Source organism: Theropithecus gelada, chromosome 13 (genome assembly GCF_003255815.1).
Source record: "Theropithecus gelada isolate Dixy chromosome 13, Tgel_1.0, whole genome shotgun sequence".
In the NCBI taxonomy this organism is placed as follows: domain Eukaryota; kingdom Metazoa; phylum Chordata; class Mammalia; order Primates; family Cercopithecidae; genus Theropithecus; species Theropithecus gelada.
In genome coordinates this window covers 48,134,452-48,161,949 of record NC_037681.1, presented here as the reverse complement: position 1 = coordinate 48,161,949, position 27,498 = coordinate 48,134,452, and the positions used below count along the sequence as shown (strand labels likewise).

Here is a 27,498-nt window from a genome sequence, read left to right as displayed (position 1 = left end):
AAGTGTTCCTCCCAATCCTCTCATTGTTCATGGGAGTGTCATTGTCTAGTTCATGATTACAGTGGAAACTGCCTCAATGAGGTTGGTATTTCCAAGTGTGGGAAAGAGCTTCACTTCAGTCCACCCCGACTTGTAGCAGATGTCCACTTACTTAAAAAGAAAGAGAAATCATTCAGGGGCAGGAATTGGCCCATTTGCAAATTCACAAAGAGTGACTGATATTGATTTCCTTCTTACACATGGTATTTTTAAAACTTTTTTTTTTTTTTTTTTTTTTTTTGAGATGGAGTTTCGCTCTCGTTGCCCAGGCTGGAGTGCAATGGTGCAGTCTCGGCTCATCACAACCTCCACCTCCCAGGTTCAAGCAATTCTCCTGCCTCAGCCTCCCAAACAGCTGGGATTACAGGCATGCGCCACCACGCCCAGCTAATTTTGTATTTAGTAGACATGGGGTTTCTCCACGTTGGTCAGGCTGGTCTTGAACTCCCGACCTCAGGTGATCCACCAGCCTCGGCCTCCCAAAGTGCTAGGATTACAGGCGTGAGCCACCATGCCACCACAACTTCTTTAATAAAATTTTTTATTTTTAAAAAGTAAAACTTACAGAAAAGTTACAGTAGTCCCATATACTCTTCACCTAGTTTCCCTGATGTTAGCATTTTGCCACATTTGTTTTATTGCTTTCTCTCAAAATACATTAATATCTTTTTTTCGATTTGAGAGTAAGTCACAAACATCATGATTCTACCTCTTAGTACTTCAGGATATGTCTCCTGAAAAAAAGGACATAACAAAAGTACAATATAATTATCAAATTCAAGAAGTTTTACATGGAGATAATCTTATATGTACAGTCTAATAATGTCCCAATAGTGGTTTTTTATAATTTTTGGTTCAGGATCCAATCCAAGACTATGTATTACTTTAGTCTCCTTGAATATGAAACAGGTTCGTAAACTATGTTGTCTTTCATGGCATTGATATTTTTCGAACAGCACAAGCTCATTGTTTTGTAGAATGCATGTCAATTTAGGTCTGTCTTATGCATTTGAGGCAGGAATGCTACATCCATGACCTCGTGTCCTTCTCCAGGCCCCACATCAGGGGCAGTGGTGTCAGTTTGTCGTCTTATCGGTGATACTACTGTTGGCCACTTGGTTAAGGTGGTGCCTCCCAAGTTTCTCAAGTGTACAGTCACTCTTTTTGCCTGTGTAATTAATACATAATCTGTGGGGGGATTATTTATAACTTGTAAATATCCTACCTTCATCCTACCTTTACCCAGCAGTGTTAATGCCTCCACTGATGATTCCTCCCTGAATCAGACAGCACTATGATAGTTGCACAATAGTGACTTTTTAAAGGTTTTTACTAGCTGGCATTCTACTGTAAGGAAGAATTTTTCTTTCTCCAGTATTTATTAATTTATTTTATATCAGTATAGACTTGTGGATTCTTAATAACATTTAATGTCACTGTTAACAATTGATCTATTTTCAGAATCCTTTAAGTAAATTGCTTTTGCATTTTGTGGATGAGTCAACCTAATTGCAATCAGAGCTCTTTCTTGATGTGGACTTGACCATTTAATCTATACTCCACTCTACACCAAGGCAAACAGGAAGTAGAATGCTGAGCTTTTGTAGGAATTGTTAGGTTAAGCACATAGGTTGTTGAAATGTTTCAAGTAACTTTGGCAAAATGAGGTACTCTGGGCCCGGGCACAGTGGCTCATGCCTATAATCCCAGCACTTTGGGAGGCCGAGGCGGGCGGATCATGAGGTCGGGAGATTGAGACCATCCTGGCTAACACGGTGAAACCCTGTCTCTACTAAAATTACAAAAAATTAACCGGGCGTGGTGGCGGGTGCCTGTAGTCCCAGCTACTCGGGAGGCTGAGGCCAGAGAATGGCGTGAACACAGGAGGCGAAGGTTGCAGTGAGCCGAGATCATGCCACTGCACTCCAGCCTGGGCAATAGAGCAAGAGTCTGTCTCCAAAAAAAAAAAAAAAAAAAAAAGAGGTACTCTGGGAAGATATCATAAAGGAGCAGGGCCTTCTAAAGAAAGACAGCAAACAGTTTTGAATGAAGGCCCAAAAAGGTAAAGACTAGCAGGATCAACGGCTTCCAAACTAGACACAGAGAAAGGGGGACTTGGCAGAGCAAGAAGGAGCAGGAGAAAGGCAGAGCATAAACCAGCAGTGAAGTGAACATGCCCAGTCTGTGCAGAGGGTGTGCAAAAGAGCAAGGGAGGTCAAGGGAGGAAGTAGAAAAATAAATGAAGAAACAACATGTGTTAAGATTTCTGGTCATTGATTTTAGGTTAAAAGATTGAGCACCAAGGGATGATAGATTCCGTGGAAACAAAGCCATCAACTTTTAATTAGGGAAAAGACAGAAATGCTTTTGGTCAGAAAGGAAAGAATTAACAGTTGTTTAGCTTTTATTTTTTAATTTATCTCTTCTATTGAAAGTTGAGCTGTTTTTTAATGTTCACAAAATCCTTATGAGAAAGATGTTAATAACTTCATTTTATGTATAAGAAAACAAAGTCACAGAGAATTTACATTAATTTCCCCAATGTCATAAAGCTAGAAAGTGGTGAGGCCAAGATTCACATACAGGTCTGTGTTACTCCAAAGCCCACACTGCCAGAAGAAAGAAATCTTTAGACTGGAAGAGCAGAGGTAGAATTCGAGCTCTCAGTATAAGGACAAATAAATTCCCATATGCCAATCAAAACACTTAAGCATGGCCCACAGTAAATCTCAATGATTATCTCAACCACACACTTGGGAGTAAATCAATAGTAAACCCAGGAAATAACTGTCAAGGTTTTCAAACCTGACATTCCTGTATAACTCAATACACATACCCACTCCTTTGCCTTTTTAAAAAATCAGTTGTATTAGATATAATTTTTATACAGTAAGATTTTACCCATTTTCAGTGCATGATTCAATGAGTTTTGATGAATGTATGCAGTCATTTAATCACTACTGTAATCATAACCTAGAGTATTTTTATCACCCCAGAAAGTTCCTGTGCAGTCCTTTTGCAGTCAATACTCCCCAGCCCTTGACCTGCTTTCTGTTGCTACATTTTTGCCTTTTCTAGGATTTCATATACATGAATTGATATTAGCTGGGGTTCACCAGAGAAATCAGATGGAGAGATGTATATGTATATGTATATGTATATGTATATGTATATGTATATGTATATGTATTTGTATATGTATTTTGTGTGTGTGTGTGTGTGTGTGTAGATTTATTTTTTATTTTATTTTATTTTATTTTTTTTTTGAGATGGAGTCTCGCTCTGTCGCCCAGGCTGGAGTGCAGTGGCGCAATCTCGGCTCACTGCAAGCTCTGCCTCCCGGGTTCATGCCATTCTCCTGCCTCAGCTTCCGGAGCAGCTGGGACTACAGGCGCCCGCCACTACGCCCAGCTAATTTTTTTGTATTTTTAGTAGAGACGGGGTTTCACCGTGTTAGCCAGGATGGTCTTGATCTCCTGACCTCGTGATCCACCCACCTCGGCCTCCCAAAGTGCTGGGATTACAGGCGTGAGCCACCGCACCCGGCCCAAGTGTGTGTGTAGATTTATTATGGGAATTGACACGTGCAGTTATGGAAGGCAAGAAGGCCCACGGTCTGCAAGATGGAGAAATAGGAAAGCCAGTGGTACCGTTTAGTCTGAGGTCAAAGACCTGAGATCCCAGTTAATGTGCGGAGGGAGAGGGGAGAAAACATAGATGTCCTAGCTCAAGAAGAGAGAGAAAGAATTTGCCCTTCTGCCTTTTAGTTCCATCCACGCCCTCAACAGATTAGAAGATGCCTGCCCACATTGGTGAGGACCGATCTTCTTCACTCGGTCTACAAATTAAAATGACAGTCTCTTCCAGAAACACCATCACAGACACAGAAACATTATTTCTATTAAACAGAAATAATGTTTAACCAACTATGTGGGCATCATTCAGCCTAGTCAAGTTAACACAAAATTCACCATCACAGAAATCATACGATGTGACATGTAATCTTTTGTGCCTGGCTTCTCCCACTTAGCATAATTCTTTTGAGATTCATCCATGCTGTTTTATCAGCAGTTCCTTCCATTTTATTGCTAAGTAATATTGCCTTGTCTGGATGTGCCACAGTTTGTTTATCCATTCGTCAGTTCTAGGACATCTGGATTGTTTCCAGTTTGGAGTGATTATAAATAATGCTGCTGTAAACATTCACATATAGGTCTTTATGTGGATATATGCTTTCATTTCTTTTGGATAAATAGCTAGGAATAGAATTGCTGGGTTTTATAAGTATATGTTTAACATTATTAGGAAGCTGCCAAACTATTTTCCAAAGTGTCTCTATCATTTTGCATTCCCACAAGCAATGAATAAGACTTTTCATATCTCCAGGACATTTATGCCAATTTTTGGTACTTTCAGCTTTAAATATTTTAGTCTTTGTACTAGGTATATAATGCCATCTCATTGTGTTTTGAATTTGCATTTCCCTAGTGTCTGATTATATTGAGCATCTTTTCATATACTTATTTGGCATATGCATGATGAAGCTTCTTTGATGAAACTTCTGTTCAAATCTCTTGCCCATTTTTATTGGGTTGTTGGTCTTATTGGGTTGTATTATTGAGTTATAACAGTTCTTTGTCAGATACATGTTTTGCAAATATTTTATCCTAGTCCATGGCTTATCTTTTGATATTCTTTTGAAGGGCAAAGGCTTTAAATTTTGATAAATTTCAGTTTATCAGGTTTTTTAATCTTTGTGCTTTTGGTGTCCTAAGAAATCTGCCTAGCACAAGGTTACAGATTTTCTCCTGTCTTCTTCTAGAAGTTTGTTGTTTCAACTCTTACATTTAGGTTTGTGACCCATTTTGAGTTAATTGTTGTCTATGGTGTGAGGTAAGGGTTTGTGTTCTTGCATATGGATATCCATTTGTTCCAGAACCATTTGTTTAAAAGACTGCCCTTTCCTCCATTGAATTACTGGGTACAGGTTGAGTTTCCCTAACCCAAAATCTGCAGTCCAAAATGCTTCAAAATCATGGGCCAGGTGCACCATAATCCCTGTAATCACACTTGTAATCCTAGCACTTCAGGAGGCCTAGGCAGGTAGATCGCTTGAGCCCAGGAGTTCAAGACCAGCCTGGGCAACATGGTGAAACCCCATCTCTCTCTCTCTCTCTCTACATATACACACACACACACACACACACACATATACATATACATACACACACAAATACACACACACACACCCCCAAAAAAAAAAAAATTGCCGGCCAAGCACGATGGTTCACGCCTGTAATCCCAGCACTTTGGGAGGCGAGGTGGGCAGATCACAAGGTCAGGAGCTCAAGACCAGCCTGGCCAATATGGTGAAACCCCATCTCTACTAAAAATACAAAAATTAGCTGGGCATGGTGGCAGGTGCCTGTAATCCCAGCTACTTGGGAGGCTGAGGCAGGAGAATTGCTTGAACCCAGGAGGCAGAGGTTACAGTGAGTCAAGATCACACCATTGCACTCCAACCTGGGCTATAGAGTGAGACTCTGACTCAAAAAAAAAAAAAAAGCCGGGTGTGGTGGCACACATCTATACTCCCAGTTACTTGGGAGGCTGAAATGGGAGGACTGCTTGAACCCAGGAGGCAGAGGTTACAGTGAGCCAAGATCATGCCACCACACTCCAGCCTGGGCAACAGAGTGAGACCCTGTCTCAAAAAATAAAAATAAAAACAACTTCAAAATCTGAAATTTTTTCATTGCCAACCTGATCCTCAAAAGAAATGTTCATTGGAGTATATTGGATTTCAAATTTTTGGATAAGAGATGCTCAACCAGTGAGTATAACACACACACACACACAAAGTGAAATCCAAAACATCTCTGATCCCATGTATTTCAGATAAGGGATACTCAACCTATTCCTTTGTTGGAAATAAGTTGACCATATATTTGTCGGTCTGTATCTGGACTCTTCTATCAAGTTATCAAGTGACCTACATGTCTATCCTTATGTCAGTATCTCACTGTCTAATTACTGTAGCTTATGGTAAGCCTGGTAACTTGGTTCTTTTTCAAAACTGTTTTGGCTATTCTAGAACGTTTCCATTTCCATGTACATTTTAAAATCAGTTTATTAATTTACAACAATTGCCAGCTGGGATTTTTATTGGAATTGCATTAATCTATAGATCAATTTGGGGAGAATTGATATCTTAAGAATATTGAGTTTTCCAATCCTTGAAACTCTCACCATTTATTTTTCTTTAACTTTCCATAGCAAGAATAGATAGATCTTACACATATTCAGTTAAATTTAGCCTAAATACTTCATTTTTAAAATGCTGTTGCAAATGTTTTCATAACTTTGAGTTCTTGTTCATTGCTAATATATAGAAATACAATTTTTTTTTTTTTTTTGAGACAGAGTCTTGCTCTGTCACCCAGGCTGGAGTGCAGTGACGCGATCTTGGCTCACTGCAAGTTCTACCTCCCGGGTTCATGCCATTCTCCTGCCTCAGCCTCCCGAGTAGCTGGGACTACAGGTGCCCGATACCATGCCTGGCTCATTTTTTTTTTTTTTTTGTATTTTTAGTACAGATGGGGTTTCACCATGTTAGCCAGGATGGTCTTGATCTCCTGACCTTGTTACCCACCTGCCTCGGCCTCCGAAAGTGCTGGGATTACAGGCGTGAGCCACCACGCCTGGCCACACTTGGTTTTTTATAGTGACTTTGTGTCCTGTTACCTTGCTAAACCCACCATTTCTAGCAGCTTTTTGGCTGGACTTCCTAGGATTTTCTACATAGGTCACTATGTCATCTACAAAGAAAAGGTGTTTTACTTCTTCCTTTTCAATCTGTATGCCTTTTCTTTCTTTTTTTTTTCCCTGTCCTTTTGCACTGGCTAGGCAATCCAGTACAGTGTTGAGTAGAAGTAGTGAGAACAGACATCTTTGATTTGTTCCCTGTATTAGGGAGGAAGCATTCAGTCTTTCTGGTTGAGCATGATGTTAGCTGTAGATTTTTCATAAATGCTCTTTATCAAGAAGATCAAGTTACATCTTCTTTCTAAATTTGCTGAACTTTTATCATGAATGAATGTAGAATTTTGTGACATGCTTTTTCATCTCCTGTTGATATAATCATAAGATTTTTAATATTACTGAATTACATTGATTTTTTAAAATGTTAAACCAATCTTGCATTCCTGGGATAAATTCTACTTGGTCATGATGTATTATCATATATTAAATATATACACACACACACACACACACACACATATTTAATTTGCTTTAAAAAAGTTAAGGTTTTTACATCTGTATTCACAAAGGGTATTGATCTTTTTTGTTTTCTTGCAATGTCATTGTCTGGTTTTGGTATCATGGTGATGCTAGCATTATAAAGTGTTTCCCTGGCTCTTCTATTTTCTTTTTTTTTTTTTTTTTTTTTGGAGACGGAGTCTCGCTCTGTCGCCCAGGCTGGAGTGCAGTGGCCGGATCTCAGCTCACTGCAAGCTCCGCCTCCCGGGTTCACGCCATTCTCCTGCCTCAGCCTCCCAAGTAGCTGGGACTACAGAGGCCCGCCACCTCACCCGGCTAGTTTTTTGTATTTTTTAGTAGAGACGGGGTTTCACCGTGTTAGCCAGGATGGTCTCGATTTCCTGACCTCCTGATCTGCCCGTCTCGGCCTCCCAAAGTGCTGGGATTACAGGCTTGAGCCACCGTGCCCGGCCGGCTCTTCTATTTTCTTAAAGAATTTGTGTAGAATTAGGATTACTTCTTACTTAAATGTTTGCAAGGATTATCCAGCGAAGCCATCTAGTCTAGAGTTTTCTTTATTGGGAACCCCCCATTTTTAATATAGGAAGGACTTATCTTTTATTCTCTAGCAACACAGTGTGTAGGCCAGGCACAGCGTCTCGTACCTGTAATCCCAGCACTTTGGGAGGCCAAGGCGGGAGGATCCCTTGAGCCCAGGAGTTTGAGACCAGCCTGCCTATTTATGGGAAGACCCTGCCTATTTATTTATTTGTTTATTTAGACAGGATCTCACTCTTTCGCCCAGGCTGGAGTGCAGTGACATGATCACAGCTCACTGCAGGCTCGACATCCCTGAGTTCAGGTGATCCTCCTGCCTCAGGCTACCAGGTAGCTAGGACTACAGGCACACACCTCAATGCCCAGCTAATTTTTATGTTTTTTGTAGAGACAGGGCTTCGCAACATTGCCCAGGCTGGTCTTGCTCCCCATGTGCTGGGATTACAGATGTGAGCCACTGTGCCTGGCCAACCTCATCTCTACAAAAAATAAAAAGATTAGCTGGGTATAGTGTTGCACACCTGTGGTCCCAGCTACTCAGGAGGTTGAGGTGGAGGGATTGCTTGAGCCTGGGAGATCAAGGCATCAGTGAGCTATGATTATGCTACTGCACTCCATCCTGAGTGACAGAGCGAGACCGTGTCTCAAAAGAAAGAAAGAAAAAAGCAATATGGCCGGGCGTGGTGGCTCACGCCTGTAATCCCAGCACTTTGGGAGGCCGAGACGGGCGGATCACAAGGTCAGGAGATCGAGACCACGGTGAAACCCCGTCTCTACTAAAAATACAAAAAACTAGCCGGGCGAGGTGGCGGGCGCCTGTAGTCCCAGCTACTCCGGAGGCTGAGGCGGGAGAATGGCGTAAACCCGGGAGGCGGAGCTTGCAGTGAGCCGAGATTGCGCCACTGCACTCCAGCCTGGGCGACAGAGCGAGACTCCATCTCAAAAAAAAAAAAAAAAAGAAAGAAAAAAGCAATATGTAATGTAGCCCCAAGAATGAAGGGTAATCAAATTGTGAGAATTGTTGCTGCCTAAATAATGCTTCCAGCACACACAGTTCCACCAAGCCCTGTGTTTCCCTGGCCTTGGCTGTAGTGGAAAAGAATTTTAGTGATTTTAAGAGTGTTTTCAGGTGTGGGTATAATATTTTTTAAACTTTCTTTTTTTTTTTTGAGACAGAGTCTCACTCTGTTGCCCAGGCTGGAGTGCAGTGGCATGGTCTTGGCTCACTGCAACCTCCACCTCCTTGGTTCAAGCAGTTCTCTGCCTCAGTCTCCTGAGTAGCTGGGATTACAGGCACACCCACCACCACACCCGGCTAATTTTTTGTATTTTTAGTAGAGACAGGGTTTCACCATCTTGGCCAGGCTGGTCTTGAACTCCTGACCTTGTGATCCACCCACCTCGGCCTCCCAAAGTGCTGGGATTACAGGCATGAGCCACAGAGCCCAGCCATATTTTTAAAACTTTCTAAAAAACCTTGTCTGCAGCCAGAAACACCCCGGTAGCTATCAGAGGGGTAGGTAGACCTGATTTCTGTCGGCAATGCCAGAATGTCTCCTTTCTGCCTCCTGCCTCCACTCTGGTCAGGGTGCAAAGTAGGCAGGCACAGAGGCATGGCTAACCTATTCATCCTTTTGTTAGCTTAAACTTTTTTGGAAAAATATTATAAACTTATAATAAATCAAACAATATAGAAGTATATAAAGAAAAGATCACTGTCCCTGTACCTGGCACATAAGAAAACCAAATATTCACAATTTGATACATATCCTTCATTGTATATTCTCTATATTCTTTTTAAAAAATACACATGTGCTGGGCCAGGCGCAGTGGCTCATGCCTATAATCTCAGGATTTTGGGAGGCCAAGGCGGGCAGATTACCTGAGGTCGGGAGTTTAAGACCAGCCTGACGCCGGGCGCGGTGGCTCACGCCTGTAATCCTAGCACTTTGGGAGGCCAAGGCGGGCAGATCAGGAGGTCAGGAAATCGAGACCATCCTGGCTAACACGGTGAAACCCTGTCTCTACTAAAAATACAAAAAGCCGGGCGAGGTGGCGGCGCCTGTAGTCCCAGCTACTCAGGAGGCTGAGGCAGGAGAATGGCGTGAACCCGGGAGGCGGAGCTTGCAGTGAGCCGAGATCGCGTCACTGCACTCCAGCCTGGGCGACAGAGCGAGACTCCGTCTCAAAAAAAAAAAACCACCAGCCTGACCCACATGGAGAAACCCCGTCTCTACTAAAAACACAAAATTAGCCAGGCGTGATGTGCCTGTAGTCCCAGCTACTCGGAAGGCTGAGGCAGGAGAATCGCTTGAACCTGGGAGGCGGAGGTTGCTGTGAGCCGAGATCGTGCCATTGCACTCCAGCCTGGGCAACAAGAGCAAAACCCCGTCTCAAAAAAAAAAACAAAACAAAACAAAACCAAAAAAAAACCCACATATGCTCATACAGATAGGTATTTGTCTTTTTTTCATTCTTTTATTTCTTTTCCCCCAAATGGGATCATGGACGCAGAAACCTCCTTTTGTGACTTAACTAATGGACATTTCTCCAAGTATGTGCTTATATTGCTAGACTTTTCTCATTAATAGCTGAATACTTTTCCATAATAAGAATGTGCCAGTTTATTCATCCTATTTGGTAGATGTTTTGCCTTTGAAAATAATGCAGCAATAAGCATCTTTGTACCTATATTCCTATATTACAGGAGCTTTTCCTTCTGTAGGAGATTCCCAGGAGCAGGATTGAAATTGTTGAATCAAAGAGCATTAGGCATATTCTGTCTTTTTTGTTGTTGTTGTTGTTTGTTTGAAATGGAGTCTCGCTCTGTCACCCAGGCTGGAGTGTAGTGGCGCGATCGCGGCTCACTGCAACCCCCACCTCCCGGGTTTAAGCAATTTTCTGCCTCAGCTTCCCGAGTGGCTGGGATTACAGGCACGTGCTACCATGCCCGGCTAATTTTTGTATTTTTAGTGGAGACAGGGTTTCACCATCTTGGCCAGGCTGGTCTTGAACTCCAGACCTCGTGATCCACCCACCTCAGCCTCCCAAAGTGCTGGGATTACAGGCGTGAGCCACTGAGCCCAGCTAAGCATTATACATTTTCTAGTCATTGACCATCTTTTCATATGTTTATTACTGACCATATACATTTCCTTTTCTGAAATTGCAGGTCTATATCTTTATTCACTTTTATCCTACATTTGTCTTTTTCCTAGCAATTTGAAGATATTCTTTGAATAATGAGGATATGTTACATGTATTGCAAGGATTTTCACCAAATCTGTACTTTTTCAGTTGGCTTTATTTATAGTGTCTTTGGACATATTTTTAAAATATGTTTATAAAATTAAAAACCTGGCCGGGCGCGGTGGCTCAAGCCTGTAATCCCAGCACTTTGGGAGGCCGAGACGGGCGGATCACGAGTTCGGGAGATCGAGACCATCCTGGCTAACACGGTGAAACCCCGTCTCTACTAAAATACAAAAAAAATTAGCCGGGCGAGGTGGCAGGCGCCTGTAGTCCCAGCTACTCGGGAGGCTGAGGCAGGAGAATGGCGTGAACCCGGGAGGCGGGGCTTGCAGTGAGCTGAGATCCGGCCACTGCACTCCAGCCTGGGCAACAGAGCCAGACTCCGTCTCAAAAAAAAAAATAAAATAAAAAATAAAATTAAAAACCTGTTATTTTTTTCATTATGTCTTTTTGTGTTTACTGACTTATGTTTTCCCTGTCTGGGGTTATACAAAAATATTCATCAAAATTTTCATCTTATTATTGTACTGTTTTGTTTTTTACATTCAAGACTTTAGCTGGAATTTAATTTTGTATATAATGTAAGGAGGAGTCAAGACTTGGCATCTGGGAGTTTGCCATAGCTCTTCATATCTTGTGGCATTTTCCATGTTTTCGTAATAACCCTCCAGCTCACCCTCCAGTTCCTCAGGTTTCAGACCTTCCTCATGTCAGCTGCTGTGCTGTAAACTGCGAGTGGGAAGGAACCATGTCTGTCTCTTTCTCCATTGCATCCTTCAGGAAAGACCAGTAAAGGTTGCAAAGCACCTAGCATAGGGCCTAACACATTTTAGGCACTCAGACAACATTCATGGGGGGAATGAAAGTTGCATTCACAGCTGTATTACTATCACCCCTTGGCGAATTTAATATTGATGGCTTTGTCTGTGAAAACAAGGGGAAATGTCATTCTCCTTAAAGCCACTAATGGTTTCATGAGCTCACTCTGGTCCTTTCTTCTCCTGTGTCTTTATTCTTTGAGGTCTGCCTTCTCTTTATAAATCTGGCTCGTTCTATAAGGGCTCCCTTCTTGGGGGGGCTTTCTTCAAACCCCTTCTTAAAATCTAACAGCACTTACAAATTCTGCCATGCTATTTAGCATTTAATCCACAATGGATTTTAGTCCTTTTCTAGCACCCATCACTGTGCTGGGCACATAGCCCATCAAATACATCAACTGTGACTGGAACAATCTTGCATGCCAAGGTTCTTTAAAAAGCCTGAGGTATAGCCTCAAGATTTGTTATGAAAGCCTGGTCTAAGGAACCAGCAAACTGGAAAGAGGTAGAAAACGACCCTGAGAGCTGTTGAATACAAGAATGGTTTTTCAAGTGAGACTGTGTAGTCACATTTAAATTGTCCTGAACACAATTGTTAGCCAAACATGACAAGGTATTGCTCTGTCCAAAGGCACACGTCCATAGACTTTCTCAGGATGTTTTGTGTCTCCATGGCCTTCACCAGCTTGGATCTTTGGAGCTTCAGAGAAAATGGAAAGAAACTTGATGTGCCCCTATATTTGGTTTAGAAATAATATCAGATGGCTCTCAGCTCTTTCTGCATGCATTTTTAATGAAGAAATGGCTAATTCTAGGGCTAGGGCAGGGACTATACAAGATGACCCTGGAGCATCTTGGGGGATTTTGTTTGTTTTGTTTTTGTAGAGGCAAGGCTTTGCCATGTTGCCCAGTCTGGTCTCAAACTCCTGGGCTCAAGCCATGTGCCCACCTCAGCCTCCCAAAGTGCTGGGATTACAGGTGTGAGCCACCACGCCCGGCCCCCTGGGGCATCTTGTAATGCCAGAAAGTACTCAAAACCAAAAGGATGGGCGTATGTCAAAGGGACACGGAAGCCAACTGGAAAAGCTCCCAATGGCCAAAGCTGGAACAATTTGAACAACAAAATAATATGGCATTGAATTATAGCCCAAAGAATAAAACAAATAACGATGAGTTCATACTGATATAAATGACTGAATAAATAAATGGAAGAGACCAATCTCCCATACAGAAGAATTGCAAATAATTTATGTAGAAACTCCACCCTTAAGGAGATAGAACATAGAAACTCCACCCTTAAGAAGATAGAGCATAACTTCAGGGAATAATTCCCCAACCTTTAAGAGTGGAATACACTTAATGACTTGCTTTCCAACATGAAAAAAAAAATTAAAAGAAAAGAAAAAAAAAACAAAGAGTGTAACATGAAAAAAGGGAGCAAAGTAACTTTACAGTGGATAAACTTGGCAAAGACTACCTTAGCCAGGTGATCAAGGTTAACACCATCAGTGAGAAGTCATGCTGATCGTATGTACCCTTCAGATGATGTGATGAAAATGACATTTCACCTCTGTGGTCTTCCCCCCAAAAACCATAACCACAGCCTGTGAGAAAAATGGACATATCTCAATTAAGATACATGCTACAAAATACGTGACCAGTCCTCCTCGAAACTATCAAAGTCATCAACAACAGCCAGGTGCAGTGGCTCACACCTGTAATCCCAGCATTTGGGAGGCTGAGGCAGGAGGATTGCTTGAGGCCAGCAGTTCAAGACCAGGCTAGTCAACATAGTGAGACCCTGTCTTTTTTTTTTTTTTTTTTTTAATTAAAATTTTTAAAACCTAGCCAGGTGTTGCACATGCCTGTAGTTCCGGCTACTTGGGAGGCTGAAGCAGGAGGATTGCCAGTGCCTAGCAGGAGTTCACTCAGGAGTTGAGCCCAGGCTGCAGTGAGCTACGATTGTGCCACTGCACTTCAGCCTGGGCAACAGAGTAAGACCATGTCTCTTAAAAAAAAAAAAAATCCCCAAAAACAAAGAATGTCTAAGAAACTATCACAGCCTACAGGAGTCTATGCAAATATGACAATTAAATGTAATATGGCATGCTGGATGGGATCCTGGAACAGAAAAAGGACATTAAGCAAAACTAGTAAAATCTGAAAAAAAGTATGAAGTTCAGTTAATAATATATTATTTCTTTAGTGGTGATAAATGTACCACAGTAAGATGTTAACAGAACTGGGTATGAGTACATGGAAACTCTGTATTATCCTTGTACCTTTTCTGTAAATCTAAAACTAAAATTAAGTTTACTTAAATATTTTTAAAATATGCAGTTTGGGCAACAGATTGACTACATGCTTGTCTTCAAAAGTGTGCTTTTAATTACAGGGTGCTGGTGACAGCTTTGTGGGAGCTTTGGCCTTCTACCTGGCTTACTATCCAAATTTGTCCTTGGAAGACATGCTCAAGAGATCCAATTTCATTGCAGCAGTCAGCGTCCAGGCTGCAGGAACACAGTCATCTTACCCTTACAAAAAAGACCTTCCGCTTACTCTGTTTTGATTGCTATTAGTCCCAAAATAAATATACCTGGGAATAAAATGTACTTGGGGGTGGCTGCTCCTGGCTAACACTTATTAGAAAATGTCCTCGTCCCCTTTCTTTGCAAATATTAGTTCTTCTACAAAAAGTCATCCTCAAGCTTCATTTGTAACGATGGTTCTTTTGCTTTCCATGCATTTGCACAAACCAACCAGAACTAAAGATTCCACAACCAAGATCTGTACAAACATTACCACTCTTCAGGGACAAGTAAACTCAATTGTCAACAGATTGTTAATGCCCCATGTGCACCATGCGGCAGAGGTTGTGGACAACAGTGTCTAGAGCCAGAGCAGACTCTTCTTAAGGGAAAGGGCACTTTCTAAGAGGGGCAGCTGATACTCAACTTTAGCTTAGTGTTGTCAAAACCTCTGGTTTTGTAAGGGAAGGCAGAAGTTTGGATATTTATTGAAACCCTTCAATGTTTATGTATCAGCAACTAATTTTTTTTTTTTTAATGTAAACACCACAGGGGCATGGTGGCTCACGTGGTGGGTGTAATCCCACCACTTTGGGAAGCCGAGTCGGAAGAATTGCTTGAGCCCAGGAGTTTGAGACCAGCCTGGGCAACATGGAAAAACCTCATCTCTACTAAAAATACAAAAAATTAGCCAGGCGTGGTGACACACACCTGTAGTCCCAGCTATTCAGGAGGCTGAGGTGGGAGGATAATATGAGCCTAGGAGTTTGAGGCCGCAGTGAGTCATGATCACGCCACTATACTCCAGTCTGCGTGACAAAGCAGACCCTGTATCAAAAAAAAGAAGTAACCACCACCTATGGGCCACATTCAACCCATGGACTGAGTAAGTAAGTCATTTGTTAAACCAGGTAAGTTCCTTTTTTTAAAGCAATTCATGCATGTCACAGACCCTTTACATCAGCTTAGCTAGGAGCAGGTGATTTTTCTTATAACTCAATACTATGTACAGTTTCAGCCTAAAAAGAGCCAAGATCTCACCTATTATTGCTTTGAACCAGAGCTTTATCAAAAGATGCCATAAAATAGCTGATTGATCATGAGGCCACAAGCCCCTAAGACTCATCAACTATCTGCCTCTAATTCCTCTAAACCGCCAGAGAGCTGCTCTTACATTTCCCTCAGAGCCAGGTTTGGGCCATGGAGAAGGAACTTCTTATTTTGTAGTCAGGGTGGGCACGGTATCATTCTCCCACACAAATGCTTTAAATGGGGTAAGATGTGAACCAGCAGAGCTTAAAATGAGCAGATCCTTTTCAACCAGGAACTTGACAAAGGAGAAAACTGGACAACTTTGAAAACTTGTGGGAAACAAAAGCCCAAGTAAGAAAGTGTATGGCTCTGGGCAGCACAGAGGTCCCTATCTGAACATTAGGGATTGCTCCCAGAATTCCATGCTAGTTAGCTGTGTGGTACCACCATGCCTCAGAAGTCTTAGCAGTGGCTTTATGGAAATACACTATAGCTTCTTTTATTTTAAAAGGAAAGAAAAATCTAAGGAATAAAGGAATCCAAAGCTGTCCCACAAAATCCTAGATACTGCTTTGGTGACCTGGGTTTGAAAATATAGGCCAGTGGCATTTTTCCTAATGAAGCACAGATCAGAAATAGAAGTTCTCTTGATTTGTGTTACAAGGCTCCTTCTTTTGTCATTCCTGGTTCCCCCTGCCATCTTTGTTATTACATGGGAGTTTCTTCAAGATCACTCTGGAATGTTACTCTGCCTTTTCTCTTGAGTACAGAGGGAGCAGGCTGGAAACTCTTACATAAGTGTTGTTATGGAAACATTTATTACATGAAACAATGGTTATTTTTTAGTAATGTGGTTGATTTTTAAAACCTCAAATAGTGTGGAAAAACATCACTAAGACACAATAGCATAGGCTATTTTAATATTTTTTATTAAGGGCTATAAAAATACCCAGAAAGATAAATAAATGTGATGCAATGATATCTGTCCTAATATGAAGAACTTTCTTTCACTGCATTGTTTTCCTTCACAATGGCCTTCAAATCACAGGAGGCAGTGATTCCATGCCATTTCCTCTTCTTTTATTACACACTACAGGATTTCTGAATCAGTATCCCCGCCCTCAGTCTTCTCTTTATAAATCAAAGTCACTTTCAATCCACCAGTTAAAGGGAGCGTATTTTTTTAGCTTCCACGAAGAGGACTCTTTGTTTCACTATGGAGGGAGAAAAAAAAGAATTGTAGCAGAAAATTATTATAAAGTATCATCGACATTTTTATAAAAAATATGTATCAGACCATAAGCCCTCTTCTTTCTCTTATTTTACTATTTCTTGATATGAGGATGGAGCTGATTTGCAAACTCAGTTCCTCCATCCCAGGAGCCAGGGCAGACTGGAGAAAATGGCTATAGGGCCACTAGCTAATCAGCAACATCCTTGGTATCCCACAAGTCATTATTTAAACCAATGTAGAAATATTCACATTAAGAAAGAAAACTAGGGACAAAAATGGAAAACAATGTTTTCACCCAATTAATGTCCACTCTTGCAGGAGGTAAGCAAGGACAGACTGGGAGGTGGACTCCAGAAAAAGAGCATCAAGAACCAAGTGGACCACACTGTCTGGAAGAGTAATAGACACTAAACCTCTACTTCCCAGAGATGGGTTAATACACCCAAATATGGAGTTTTTAGTTTGGTACTATAATTAACATCATAACCAAAATCTCATTATTGTAAATATCACAGAGTACAGTTCTCTGAAACAAAGTGCTACCTGCCTGGATGAAACACTGAAGGCTAGCCGGGCACGATGGCTCATGCCTGTAATCCCAGCACTTTGGAAGGCCAAGGTGGGCGGATCACCTGAGGTTGGGAGTTCAAGACCAGCCTGACCAACATAGAGAAACCTTGTCTCTACTAAAACTACAAAATTAGCCAGGCATGACACATGCCTGTAATCCCAGCTATTCGGGAGGCTGGGGCAGGAGAATCACTTGGACCCAGGAGGCAGAGGTTGCAGTGAGCTGAGATCATGCCATTGCACTCCAGCCTGGGCAACAAGAGTGAAACTCCATCTCAAAAAAAAATGACTGAAGACTAGATGCTGAGCAGTAAGGCTTTCATAGTTCTATAATGCCCTATGGCACTCCATTAACTTCCAACATTCTCTGTCTCTCTCTCTCTCTCTCTCTCTCTCTCACACACACACACACACACACCCCACCCCTACCTATTTCCTCCTTGCTAAAACAAAAATACACCAGAAATGGAACAATCACCCAAGGAAGACCTAAACAACTATGACCTAACAATTCCTCACTTGTCCCTATCACACAGACATTTTAGCTTTTTCCTTCTACAGTCAACATGGATACTCTGTATGTGAGATTCCCAAGCTATCTACGATTAAGAATTACCTTATTTAAGTAAGTCCATTCTCACCCTCCACTCCTACCTTAATCCTGGTTTAGTAAGGCTAGAGTTGGACTGGAAGTCTATATTTTTTTAAAACTCCTCAATTTGAGGCCGGGCGCAGTGGCTCAAGCCTGTAATCCCAGCACTTTGGGAGGCCAAGACGGGCGGATCACGAGGTCAGGAGATCGAGACCATCCTGGCTAACACAGTGAAACCCCGTCTCTACTAAAAAATACAAAAAACTAGCCGGGCGAGGTGGGGGGCGCCTGTAGTCCCAGCTGCTCGGGAGGCTGAGGCAGGAGAATGGCGTAAACCCGGGAGGCGGAGCTTGCAGTGAGCCAAGATCCGGCCACTGCACTCCAGCCTGGGCAACAGAGCAAGACTTCTTCTCAAAAAAAAAAAAAAAAAACTCCTCAATTGATGGGCAGCTGAATTTAAGAACTATTAAACTGTCAACAGATTTTTATCTATAATATTAATACACTGTACATAAGGGATCTTTTTAACATACTTCAAACCACGTGAAATGTAAGTAGGATTGATCCTCCTAAAACTCCAAGGATGACTACAATGCATTAATGCATTACAAGATGGTAGTAAAGAACCAAAACAGTTTCTCATCAATGTTATTAATTACAAGAACTATTTCCCCCATGGTTTTCTACAGGGAACTAAAAACTTGGTTTAAAAACAGTTGTCTCACTGAAAAGCAATCTGGAGACAATTTAAATGACCCTGACTAGGAGTAACTGATTAAGGTTAGTAGAGCAAGGCTATATGGAGTAGGATTCTTTCATTCATTCACTGCACCTATTCCTTTAACACAAAGAATAAATATTTAAGACCATAGAACTGTGCGAGGCAATGTAGAGTTTACAAAAGTGTAAGAAGACTCCCTGATTTAATACATCAGTACATCATGAGGTGCCCACACAAATATTCAGTAAACCCCAGAGGACCCTAAAGGTCAGAAGGGACAGGAATGGTGACAGAAGGCCTCATGGAAAGTGTCAAGTTTGGTCCCTGAAGACAGATCAGCATTTGGATTAAATGAACCACGAATGGGCATCTGGTTAGATGATGGTAGGAGTCTCACAGTGGGGATCCATGGCCTGACCACAGGGATAGGTTTTGATTTAAAAAAAAAAAAAAAAAAAAAAAAAGTTTTAGAAAGATTAATTTGGCTCCATGTAAGAGACAGAACAGGGACTTGGCCAGGAATGGTGGCTCATGCCCGTAATCCCAGCACTTGGGAGACTGAGGTAGGAGGATCACTTGAGGACAGGAGTTCCAGACCAGCCTGGGCAACATAGAAAGACACTGTCTCTTAAAAAAAAAACAAAAAAAAACTGTGTTTAAATTAGAAGGGCCAAGCACAATGGCTCAGGCCTGTAATCCCAATCCTTTGGACAGCGAAGGTGGGCGGACTGCCTGAGCTCAGGAGTTCGAGACCAGCCTGGACAACACAGTGAGACCCCATCTCTCTTTTTTAAAAAAATTAAAGAACAGGGACTGCTGGGCGCGGTGGGTCACGCCTGTAATCCCAGCACTTTGGGAGGCCAAGGCGGGCGGATCACAAGGTCAGGAGATTGAGACCATCCTGGCTAACATGGTGAAACCCCATCTCTACTAAAAATACAAAAAAATTAGCCGGGCGCGGTGGCGGGCGCCTGTAGTCCCAGCTACTTGGGAGGCTGAGGCAGGAGAATGGCATGGACCCGGGAGGTGGAGCTTGCAGTGAGCCGAGATCGCGTCACTGCACTCCAGCCTGGGCGACAGAGTGAGACTCCATCTCAAAAAAAAAAAAAAAAAAAAAACAGGGACTTGGAGTGAGAAAGGCTGGGTTCCAACTCTGGCTCCACCATTTATCAGCTATGAGTCCCTGGGAAAATTTCTCAAAATACTCTACCCTGCTTTCTTCCCTGTGGAAGAGATAACTATCTCCCTCACAAGGTTGTTGCCGGACACACAGTGCACATTCAACACGTGTTAAGTGAGTTGAAATGACACACTGCTACCCACAATTGTAAACATGAATTTTCTGTCAAAATATTTAATGCTTAATGCATAGAAGAATGAATCTGTCAAGTTCTCTCCCTACATCTAACCAAAACCGATTCTGCTTCAATTAAAGTATATATTGTCTTGTTTAGTCATCCAAGGAATTAAAACTGACAAGTTTTCATTCTCTTTATGATAAACCTTCAATACATTTACGAAAGTTTAATAAGCTTATGCCTCAGCATTTAATCCTTCCTCTTCGGAAATTAGCATCTAGTTTTATACATGGAAAAGGAGTTCGAAAGGACAGGCATATGCAGCTGCTTCTTGCCACAGACTGTATTATGAAATGCTCAAATAGTTGGGAATTTTTTCACATTTCCTTACCTATTTCCTTCATAAAGCAGACGAATAATCATTTTCCTCAATCTTAACAATTTACTAATCACAGTAAAACATGCTAGGAGAACTGCCAAGCTATTTGGTACCCTGGGCAATGGGGCAGGCCCCGAGGCAAACATCACGAACACCTGCAGGGCATTCAGCAGGTGGGCAGAAAGCCAGGAAGTCTGCTATCCCAGAACATTCTCTTCTTCAGAAAAGACAAAGCTGTGCTGTCAAAGCTAAGGACATTCCTTTTGAGAAAAGTTCTAAGCATCTGTTTGAAATTTGTATGTGAATCTTTTCTCCCACTTCGATCAGAACTGTTTATGGTTGTATCCTTTCCCAATCTCAAAACTTAAAATCAAACTGACAAATATTAAGTTCCTAATACCTCCATACTAAGGATGAAAAGCCCAATACATACATTTTTGATACTTAAAATATCACAGAAGGTTATTCAATCAATATTTATTAGTGTTGTGCAAGTTTCTAAAAATAAACTCAGAGTTAAATATATATACTCTGGTTTCTCTTCGGCTCATATAAATCTTTCACCTTTTACTGAGAGAGAGAAATAGGCCAGGCGCGGTGGCTCAAGCCTGTAATCCCAGCACTTTGGGAGGCCAAGATGGGCGGATCACAAGGTCAGGAGATCGAGACCATCCTGGCTAACACGGTGAAACCCCGTCTCTACTAAAAAAAAAATACAAAAAACTAGCTGGGCGAGGTGGCGGGCGCCTGTAGTCCCAGCTACTCGGGAGGCTGAGGCAGGAGAATGGCGTAAACCCGGGAGGCAGAGCTTGCATCCGGCCACTGAGATCCGGCCACTGCACTCCAGCCTGGGCGACAGAGCGAGACTCCATCTCAAAAAAAAAAAAAGAGAGAAATATGGTAGAAAAACACTTTATTGTAAAGTTCATCCCTTTGACTTTTCACCAGCTGACACAGAGAAATCAGAGGGAGTAAAACATACCAATCCAATTCTAAATCTTATCAATCCAACAGCAAACCTCCTCATTTTTCCACCATATGAGGAATCACCCTGAAATTCAGACTCCTTATCATCAGGTACAAACCTAGAATTCCCTTTTTACTGTGATAATGAATAAACAGAAATTTGAACACCATAAAAAACAGCAAGGAATTTTATTTCTGTTAAAGGATGGAACACAAACTTTAAGCTGACAATTGTGCTTCTTAGAGCCTTTAAAAAATGTCTGCTTGTGTTATTACAGCCATTAGCTTGTTAAGAAGCGATGGTCGGGCGCGGTGGCTCATGCCTGTAATCTCAGAACTTTGGGAGGCCGAGGCAGGTGGATCACCTGAGGGCAGGAGTTCAAGACCAGCCTGGCTAACATGGTGAAATTCTATCTCTACTAAAAACATAAAAGTTAGCCAGGTGTGGTGGCACACACCTGTAGTCCCAGCTATTTGGAAGAATGAAGCAGAAGAATCACTTGAACTCAGGAGGCAGAGGTTGCAGTGAGCCGAGATTGCACCACTGCACTCCAGCCTGGGCGACAGAGTAAGACTCCATTTAAAAAACAAAAACAGGCCGGGCGCAGTGGCTCACGCCTGTAATCCCAGCACTTTGGGAGGCTGAGGTGGGACGATCACAAGGTCAGGAGATCGAGACCATCCTGGCAAACACGGTGAAACCCCGTCTCTATTAAAAATACAAAAAAAAAAAAAATTAGCCAGGCATGGTGGCAGGTGCCTGTAGTCCCAGCTACTCAGGAGGCTGAGGCAGCAGAATGGCGTGAACCCAGGAGGCGGAGCTTGCAGTGAGCCGAGATCATGCCGCTGCACTCTAGCCTGGGCGACAGAGCGAGACTCTGTCTCAAAAAAAAAAAAAAAAAAAAAAACAATTATAAAGAGCACAAAAATGAAATGACAACCAGAGCTCTAAAAGTAGAAACATGTTTGCTATTTTTGCATAAATCTGCACATAAAATCCAGAAACAGGATAGGCGTCCACCAACAGCATCAGGTGCTGACTCTATTTTTGTTTGTGAGCAGATAATCTGGCCTTGGGAACATTTGTCTCTTCTAGATAAATACTTCCATCTAATGAGACCATTTAAAGTTACCATATAGTACAGCATTTTAGTGGATGGCACAAAATGGAAAAATCAAATTTCCTACTCCCACTGCACTAATATATAGATATATAGAAATCGTATTCATGTAACTTATATCAGGACCCAAAAAGTAGCCACTGTTCAACAGATGATGCCAGGACACCATACCGTCCCCTTCTCAAGACACTTGTCTGTTTCCAGAACACTACCACCTATTCTCTTTACGTAGCTGGTTTCTCACCTTCAGGTCTCAGTTAACTATCTCCTCCTGGAGAGACCTTCCCTGATTTAGCCATCTAATGTGACTTTCCCTACCACTCCCCAACTTAATCCTACACCTCAGCATCCTGATTGTTTCTCTCATAGCACTTATAATTTGTCATTTTTTCTCCCCCTGTCAGACTAGACTAAGTGCCAAGAATACAGGGACTTAACTTGTCTTGTGTCCTGGTGCATCCCAGCACCTGGGATGTTACATAGCATCATAATAATCATTCAATACCTGTTTACTAAATGAATGCTAGTATCAGAGGCTAAAAAAAACTCCCAGAGATGTTCAGATGTTCAGCCTACAAAGGGGGCAACAGGCCTTGGAAGCATTAACCTCCCCAGATCTTACCAACTGGATCATAATGCAAAAGAGTCAGTTTCTCCTTCAGTCGGTTTCTCTTGGTGTTGAAGCAGAAACCTGTCCCAGCTTGGCTCACCATTCTCACCAAAATGTTTCTAAGATTAAAAAGTATGCTGTTACGTGTGAGCTGACGAAATAAACTAAAATCAGTCATGGGGGGATGGCACATTTTGAGAACTCTGTAGGGTAATATTAGTTGTGGGATATCACTTGGCCCTAAGAAGGTTCAGCTGTAAGACAGCCTAAGTTTTCCATGAAACAATTTCAATGGTTTCAAATCTCTAGGATTTGCTCCACTACACAGAGTTACTTCACAATGACCTAACCAAAACAATAAGAACAATCAAGCCACATGGTGGGACTAGCCTCAGCCATCCAACCCTCAGGAGCAGCAGAAGTCAGGAAGGGGAAAATATCAAAGTACTGGTAACCACAGCTGGCTAGTGAGGAAATGGTAAAGACAGCTGTCTCAGAACAGCCCTCTCTTCGGGGCATAAATGATTATCATCAGGAAGGGCCAAAACAAAGGGACTGAAGCTTTTAGGTTGCTAATGTGCAAAACCTTGTGCCCCTTCATATTTCATTTAAGTTACAGTCATCCAAAGCAGAAAGTCCATGTTTGCCTCACCAGATCTTTTAATACCTGTACTGTCTGTTATTTTTTCATGTGTCCTGTCTCCTCACGTAGACCGTGTTATTTCTCATGTAATTCCAGAACAACCTGGAAGCATCTAAGACTATATTATACATCACTGCATTGCTTTCAACATTCAGCACAGTGCCTCATAAGGGGCATACAGTATTTATTTCTAATTAAGATAGACAATAATTATCCATTCAACACAGATTCAACAAATCTTAAGCACTTACTCTGTGGAAGGCACTCTGGGAAATACAAAGCTCTGTAAGTCTATGTCTATGTCCTCTAGGAGCTAACAGTACTCCTAGCAGTACTCCTAGTGAGCTGGTACATGAGGTCGATCAGGCAAGACATATATGAAATACATCACAAGGGTAGAAAAAGTCAGAATATACCTCTACAGAAACCAAAGGCAAGGGATTCCTATACATCCTGGGGGTAGGGAACTCTGACATAAATAACTGGACTGTGGGGAAAGCTACGTGAATAACTAAAAGATACCGAGAGGGAAAGCGCTAACATACATGTTTATCATTAACTTTAATCCAAACGACTAGCTTTAAGGATTTTCAATGTCTTGAGTTGCAAGGAAAGGCTGCTTTAGAACTTCCCTATTTTTACCACAAAATCTTCAGTTATTGTCTACAACATTTATTTTGAAATACAAGTTTGGTAGTTCTAGTCTCTCTGGTACAGCATGGAATCTTTAATCTTGGCTATTTTTGAAATGCTTATACCATGAATGCAAGTGATTATAAAACTCATTAAAACAGACTCTATGATTTAATCAAAGCAGAGTTTGTTCTTCTGGATTCCTGTAGTGAGCTCCAGACAAATGGCCCCTGGTCCTCAATTTGAGGAAATGGAAATATGGTGGTAGTCCAAATACAGCACAGCCCAATGGTTTGTTTAGAAACAGACAGTGAGCTCACAAATCCTGGGACTAGAAAAGCAGCAAAGGCTCCTTTAAGTATTTCAATGCTCACGGAAGTAGCTCAGTTGGGCAGGAGGGAAAATATTTTGTGAAAGAGTTCATAGAGAAAAAATTATCAACTAAGTAATCCACAGACCAACTCTTAGGAAGTCGAGGCCCAATGCTTAATTTCATATAAGGATGTACTGGGAGCAACGAGACTAACAAATCTAACATAAACAAGTGACGTTTAAAAAAGGAAAAATCTTTACTTACTTTGACTTGCTCTTGGCAACTTTTTTGTAGACAGGAAAGGTTGGAAAAGAAAATAAAAATATAAATGTATCTTTCTTATGCAAAGTTCAGTTATATGTCAGTTCATTATATGTCAGTAATAACCAAAAATATTTAACTTATGAAATACGCCATGAGGTGTCACTCAAGTAACTATTCCCTATATATTAGGGAACCCCTTACGATTTTATAGAAGGTAGGTTAAAAGAGCCAATCAGACCAACACAATTCTAGATTTAATATTTTGCACAATTTCATGTCTGTTGGACTGGCTACCTTTTAAATCTTTCTAAAGTAAGTAATGCCTGCTCCACTTTTTCCCTCTTCTAAAGTGCAAGTATTTGCACTGCAGCAAGCTTCTTGTTTGACAAGTTAATCTTTGCAAATAGTAACAACCATCACATGTGGTGAAAATCAGACACTAAATCTTACTGGGAATTCAGCCAGGTGTAAGGAAGAGCATTGACTCGGGAGCCCGAGGACTTCTTTCACTGCCCTGCCGTTACTACTCGGGCAATTCATTGCCCCTCTCGGGAGCGGTTTCCTTATTTTTAGAGTTCGAAATGGGTGGGCTACAAATTCTGAGGTCCTTCAGAATCTTCGGATGTCCTTCGGACATGTAGTGATTCTCCTAACACGGGCTGGAGAAAAACGCCCCAGAGCCAGACTCAACAGTCCGCGAGGACGGCAACTGAATCCAGACACCACAGACCCCTTCTCAGGCACCCACACGTCCGCGCAGGGAGGCGCGCCGCGGGGCATGCCGGGCGCTGTGGTCCTGAAGGCCTGGAAAAGTCCGCAGTTGTAGCTTCCCGGCCTGTTCGCACATCCTTCCCCGCATCATTCCGAGGCCCTGCCTGTCACGGGCCCCCAACCCTCACCGTAACCCCTGCCGGCGCCTCCATCCCCACTTACAGAAGACGACGGAGAGGAACATGGTGACCACCCCTGGACAGTCTCCGTCACTGGTCAAAAGGCCCCCAACAAACAACAACTGCTTCCGGGGCACGGGCCAGTTCCGGAAGAGGACATCCGGCAGTCGCCGAGGCCACGCCCCCCGCCTGGAACCTGCCCCCAATCGTCTGACTCGTTCCTCCGTTCCTTACAGCGAGTGTGTTTTGCTCTTTTCGTAGTGGAGGTTGGAATCCTCTTCCTTATGGAAAGGGATTTACAGCTCAGGGTTCGCGCCCCGGCCCTGACTCCTATTTCTGGGTCAAGTGCTTTCAGCGTTAGGTGCTTTTCATATTTGTTTGACAAAATAATCGCAACCACCTGCATTAGACCCACAAGAACAACTGTGTATTGGACCTCGGCCGTTCCAGCCTATCAGCCCCTCGCATATTTTCTTAAAATGTTGCCTCCCCCGACCCAACTCCCTCTCCGCCTGGCTAAGCCTTACTCTCACTACTCTCAGTCCCTTCGGCGTTAGGAAGCCCACCTTTCCTTAATTATCTGTTGAATCTCTAGGAGGGCAGGACCCTTCGCATCTCAAACTTCTGTATCCAAACACCTAGCACAGTTCCTGACATAGAGGCCAAATAGCAGAGTGAGAGCATTCACATCACTTGCCTAATATCACATAACTACCAGGTGACAGAGTCAGAATTTAAACCTAGATTTTATCTGACTCCAAAGACTCCTGCCTTTCCCAGTAGACATTGGGACTTACCAGTTTGCAGTCATTAATTTCTCATGGCTCTGTGAAGAAGCTGGGCTCCTCCAACACCAAGGACTTCGTCAGTAACCTCATTTCCCAACTAATAATCAGGACTTTTGAATTTTTTTCCTAATCTGTGATTTGTATCTACATATTCCTACAGATGTGAAATAAGATTTAATTTCATGACTCACACCTGTAATCCCAGCCCTTTGGGAGGCTGAAGCAGGCAGATCACTTGAGGTCAGGAGATTGAGGCCAGTCTGGCCAACATAGCAGAATCCCGTCTCTACTAAAAATACAAAAATTAGCTGAACCCGGGAGGCGGAGGTTGCAGTGAGCCGAGATAGCACCACTGCACTCCAGCCTGGGCGAGAAAGCGAGACTCCATCTGAAAAAAAAAAAAAAAAAGGTAATAAAACTGTTTTAAAGAAAATTCAGCTCTCTGTGCCATCACAAAGAAGATGAGGAGGAAAAAAAGTCAGCTCTCCATACAATTCAATTTTTAAAATTAAGATCGTCCTTTTCCTTAGTACCTATAATACATTTTTTCCTTCTAATCATTCTTGATATTTACCTTCCCATAACCTGACTCCAGCAACTGAGTACCTTCCACGTGCCCAAATCCTTCCTTACCTTGCATTGGCAAAAAAGAGCTTCCGATGTTCAAGAGGATACGGTTTCTTATATGAGAAATTCCTTTAGAGGATTTATAAGAAAAGAACACAAGACTGGAAGCCAAGGAACATGATTTCAAGTCCTTCTTCTGTCCCTTAGAAAGTAATTTTAACTTTAGTCCAGCCAAATAGCAGTTCTTAAACTCCATGCCCCCGCCCTCACCTCTATTCACCTTACTCTTCTTTATGTTTCCCTACAGCACTTATTGCCGTTTAGTATTACTTCTGTACTTGTTGATTTCCCTATTGTCTTTGTCTACCAGAATGCTGAGCAACAGTGAAACCCTGTCTCTAAAAAAAAATTTTTTAATTAAA

General features: G+C 42.2%; 2 protein-coding genes across 2 annotated transcripts in view; one reads left to right on the top strand and one right to left on the bottom strand.

Moving 5' to 3' along the window:
- The window catches only part of RBKS (ribokinase), a 110,861-nt gene extending 96,240 nt beyond the window's left edge, over positions 1–14,621 (top strand). Inside the window, exon 8 of the mRNA XM_025405844.1 lies at positions 14,323–14,621. Coding sequence (XP_025261629.1) covers positions 14,323–14,496 — 174 coding nt within the window. The 3' untranslated portion in view covers positions 14,497–14,621. The remainder of the gene's footprint in view (positions 1–14,322) is intronic.
- Positions 14,622–16,392: 1,771 nt separating this feature from the next.
- Positions 16,393–25,841, bottom strand: MRPL33 (mitochondrial ribosomal protein L33). Its single transcript, XM_025405846.1, has 4 exons — positions 25,765–25,841; positions 24,832–24,850; positions 22,991–23,097; positions 16,393–16,701 (listed from the first exon to the last, which is right to left on the bottom strand). The coding sequence occupies exons 1-4, from the start codon at positions 25,784–25,786 to the stop codon at positions 16,652–16,654; spliced, it is 198 nt and encodes a 65-aa protein (XP_025261631.1). The 5' UTR covers positions 25,787–25,841; the 3' UTR covers positions 16,393–16,651.
- Between the last annotated feature and the right edge of the window lie 1,657 nt (positions 25,842–27,498).

Bases quoted from the DNA above. Each gene is read 5' to 3' on its own strand.
- MRPL33 (XM_025405846.1), bottom strand. From the start codon at position 25,786: ATGTTCCTCTCCGTCGTCTTCT. The intron at 16,702-22,990 runs GTAAGATCTGGG...CTCCCTCCATAG, and splicing joins TTTGCATTATGATCCAGTTG to TGAAACAAAGAGTCCTCTTC.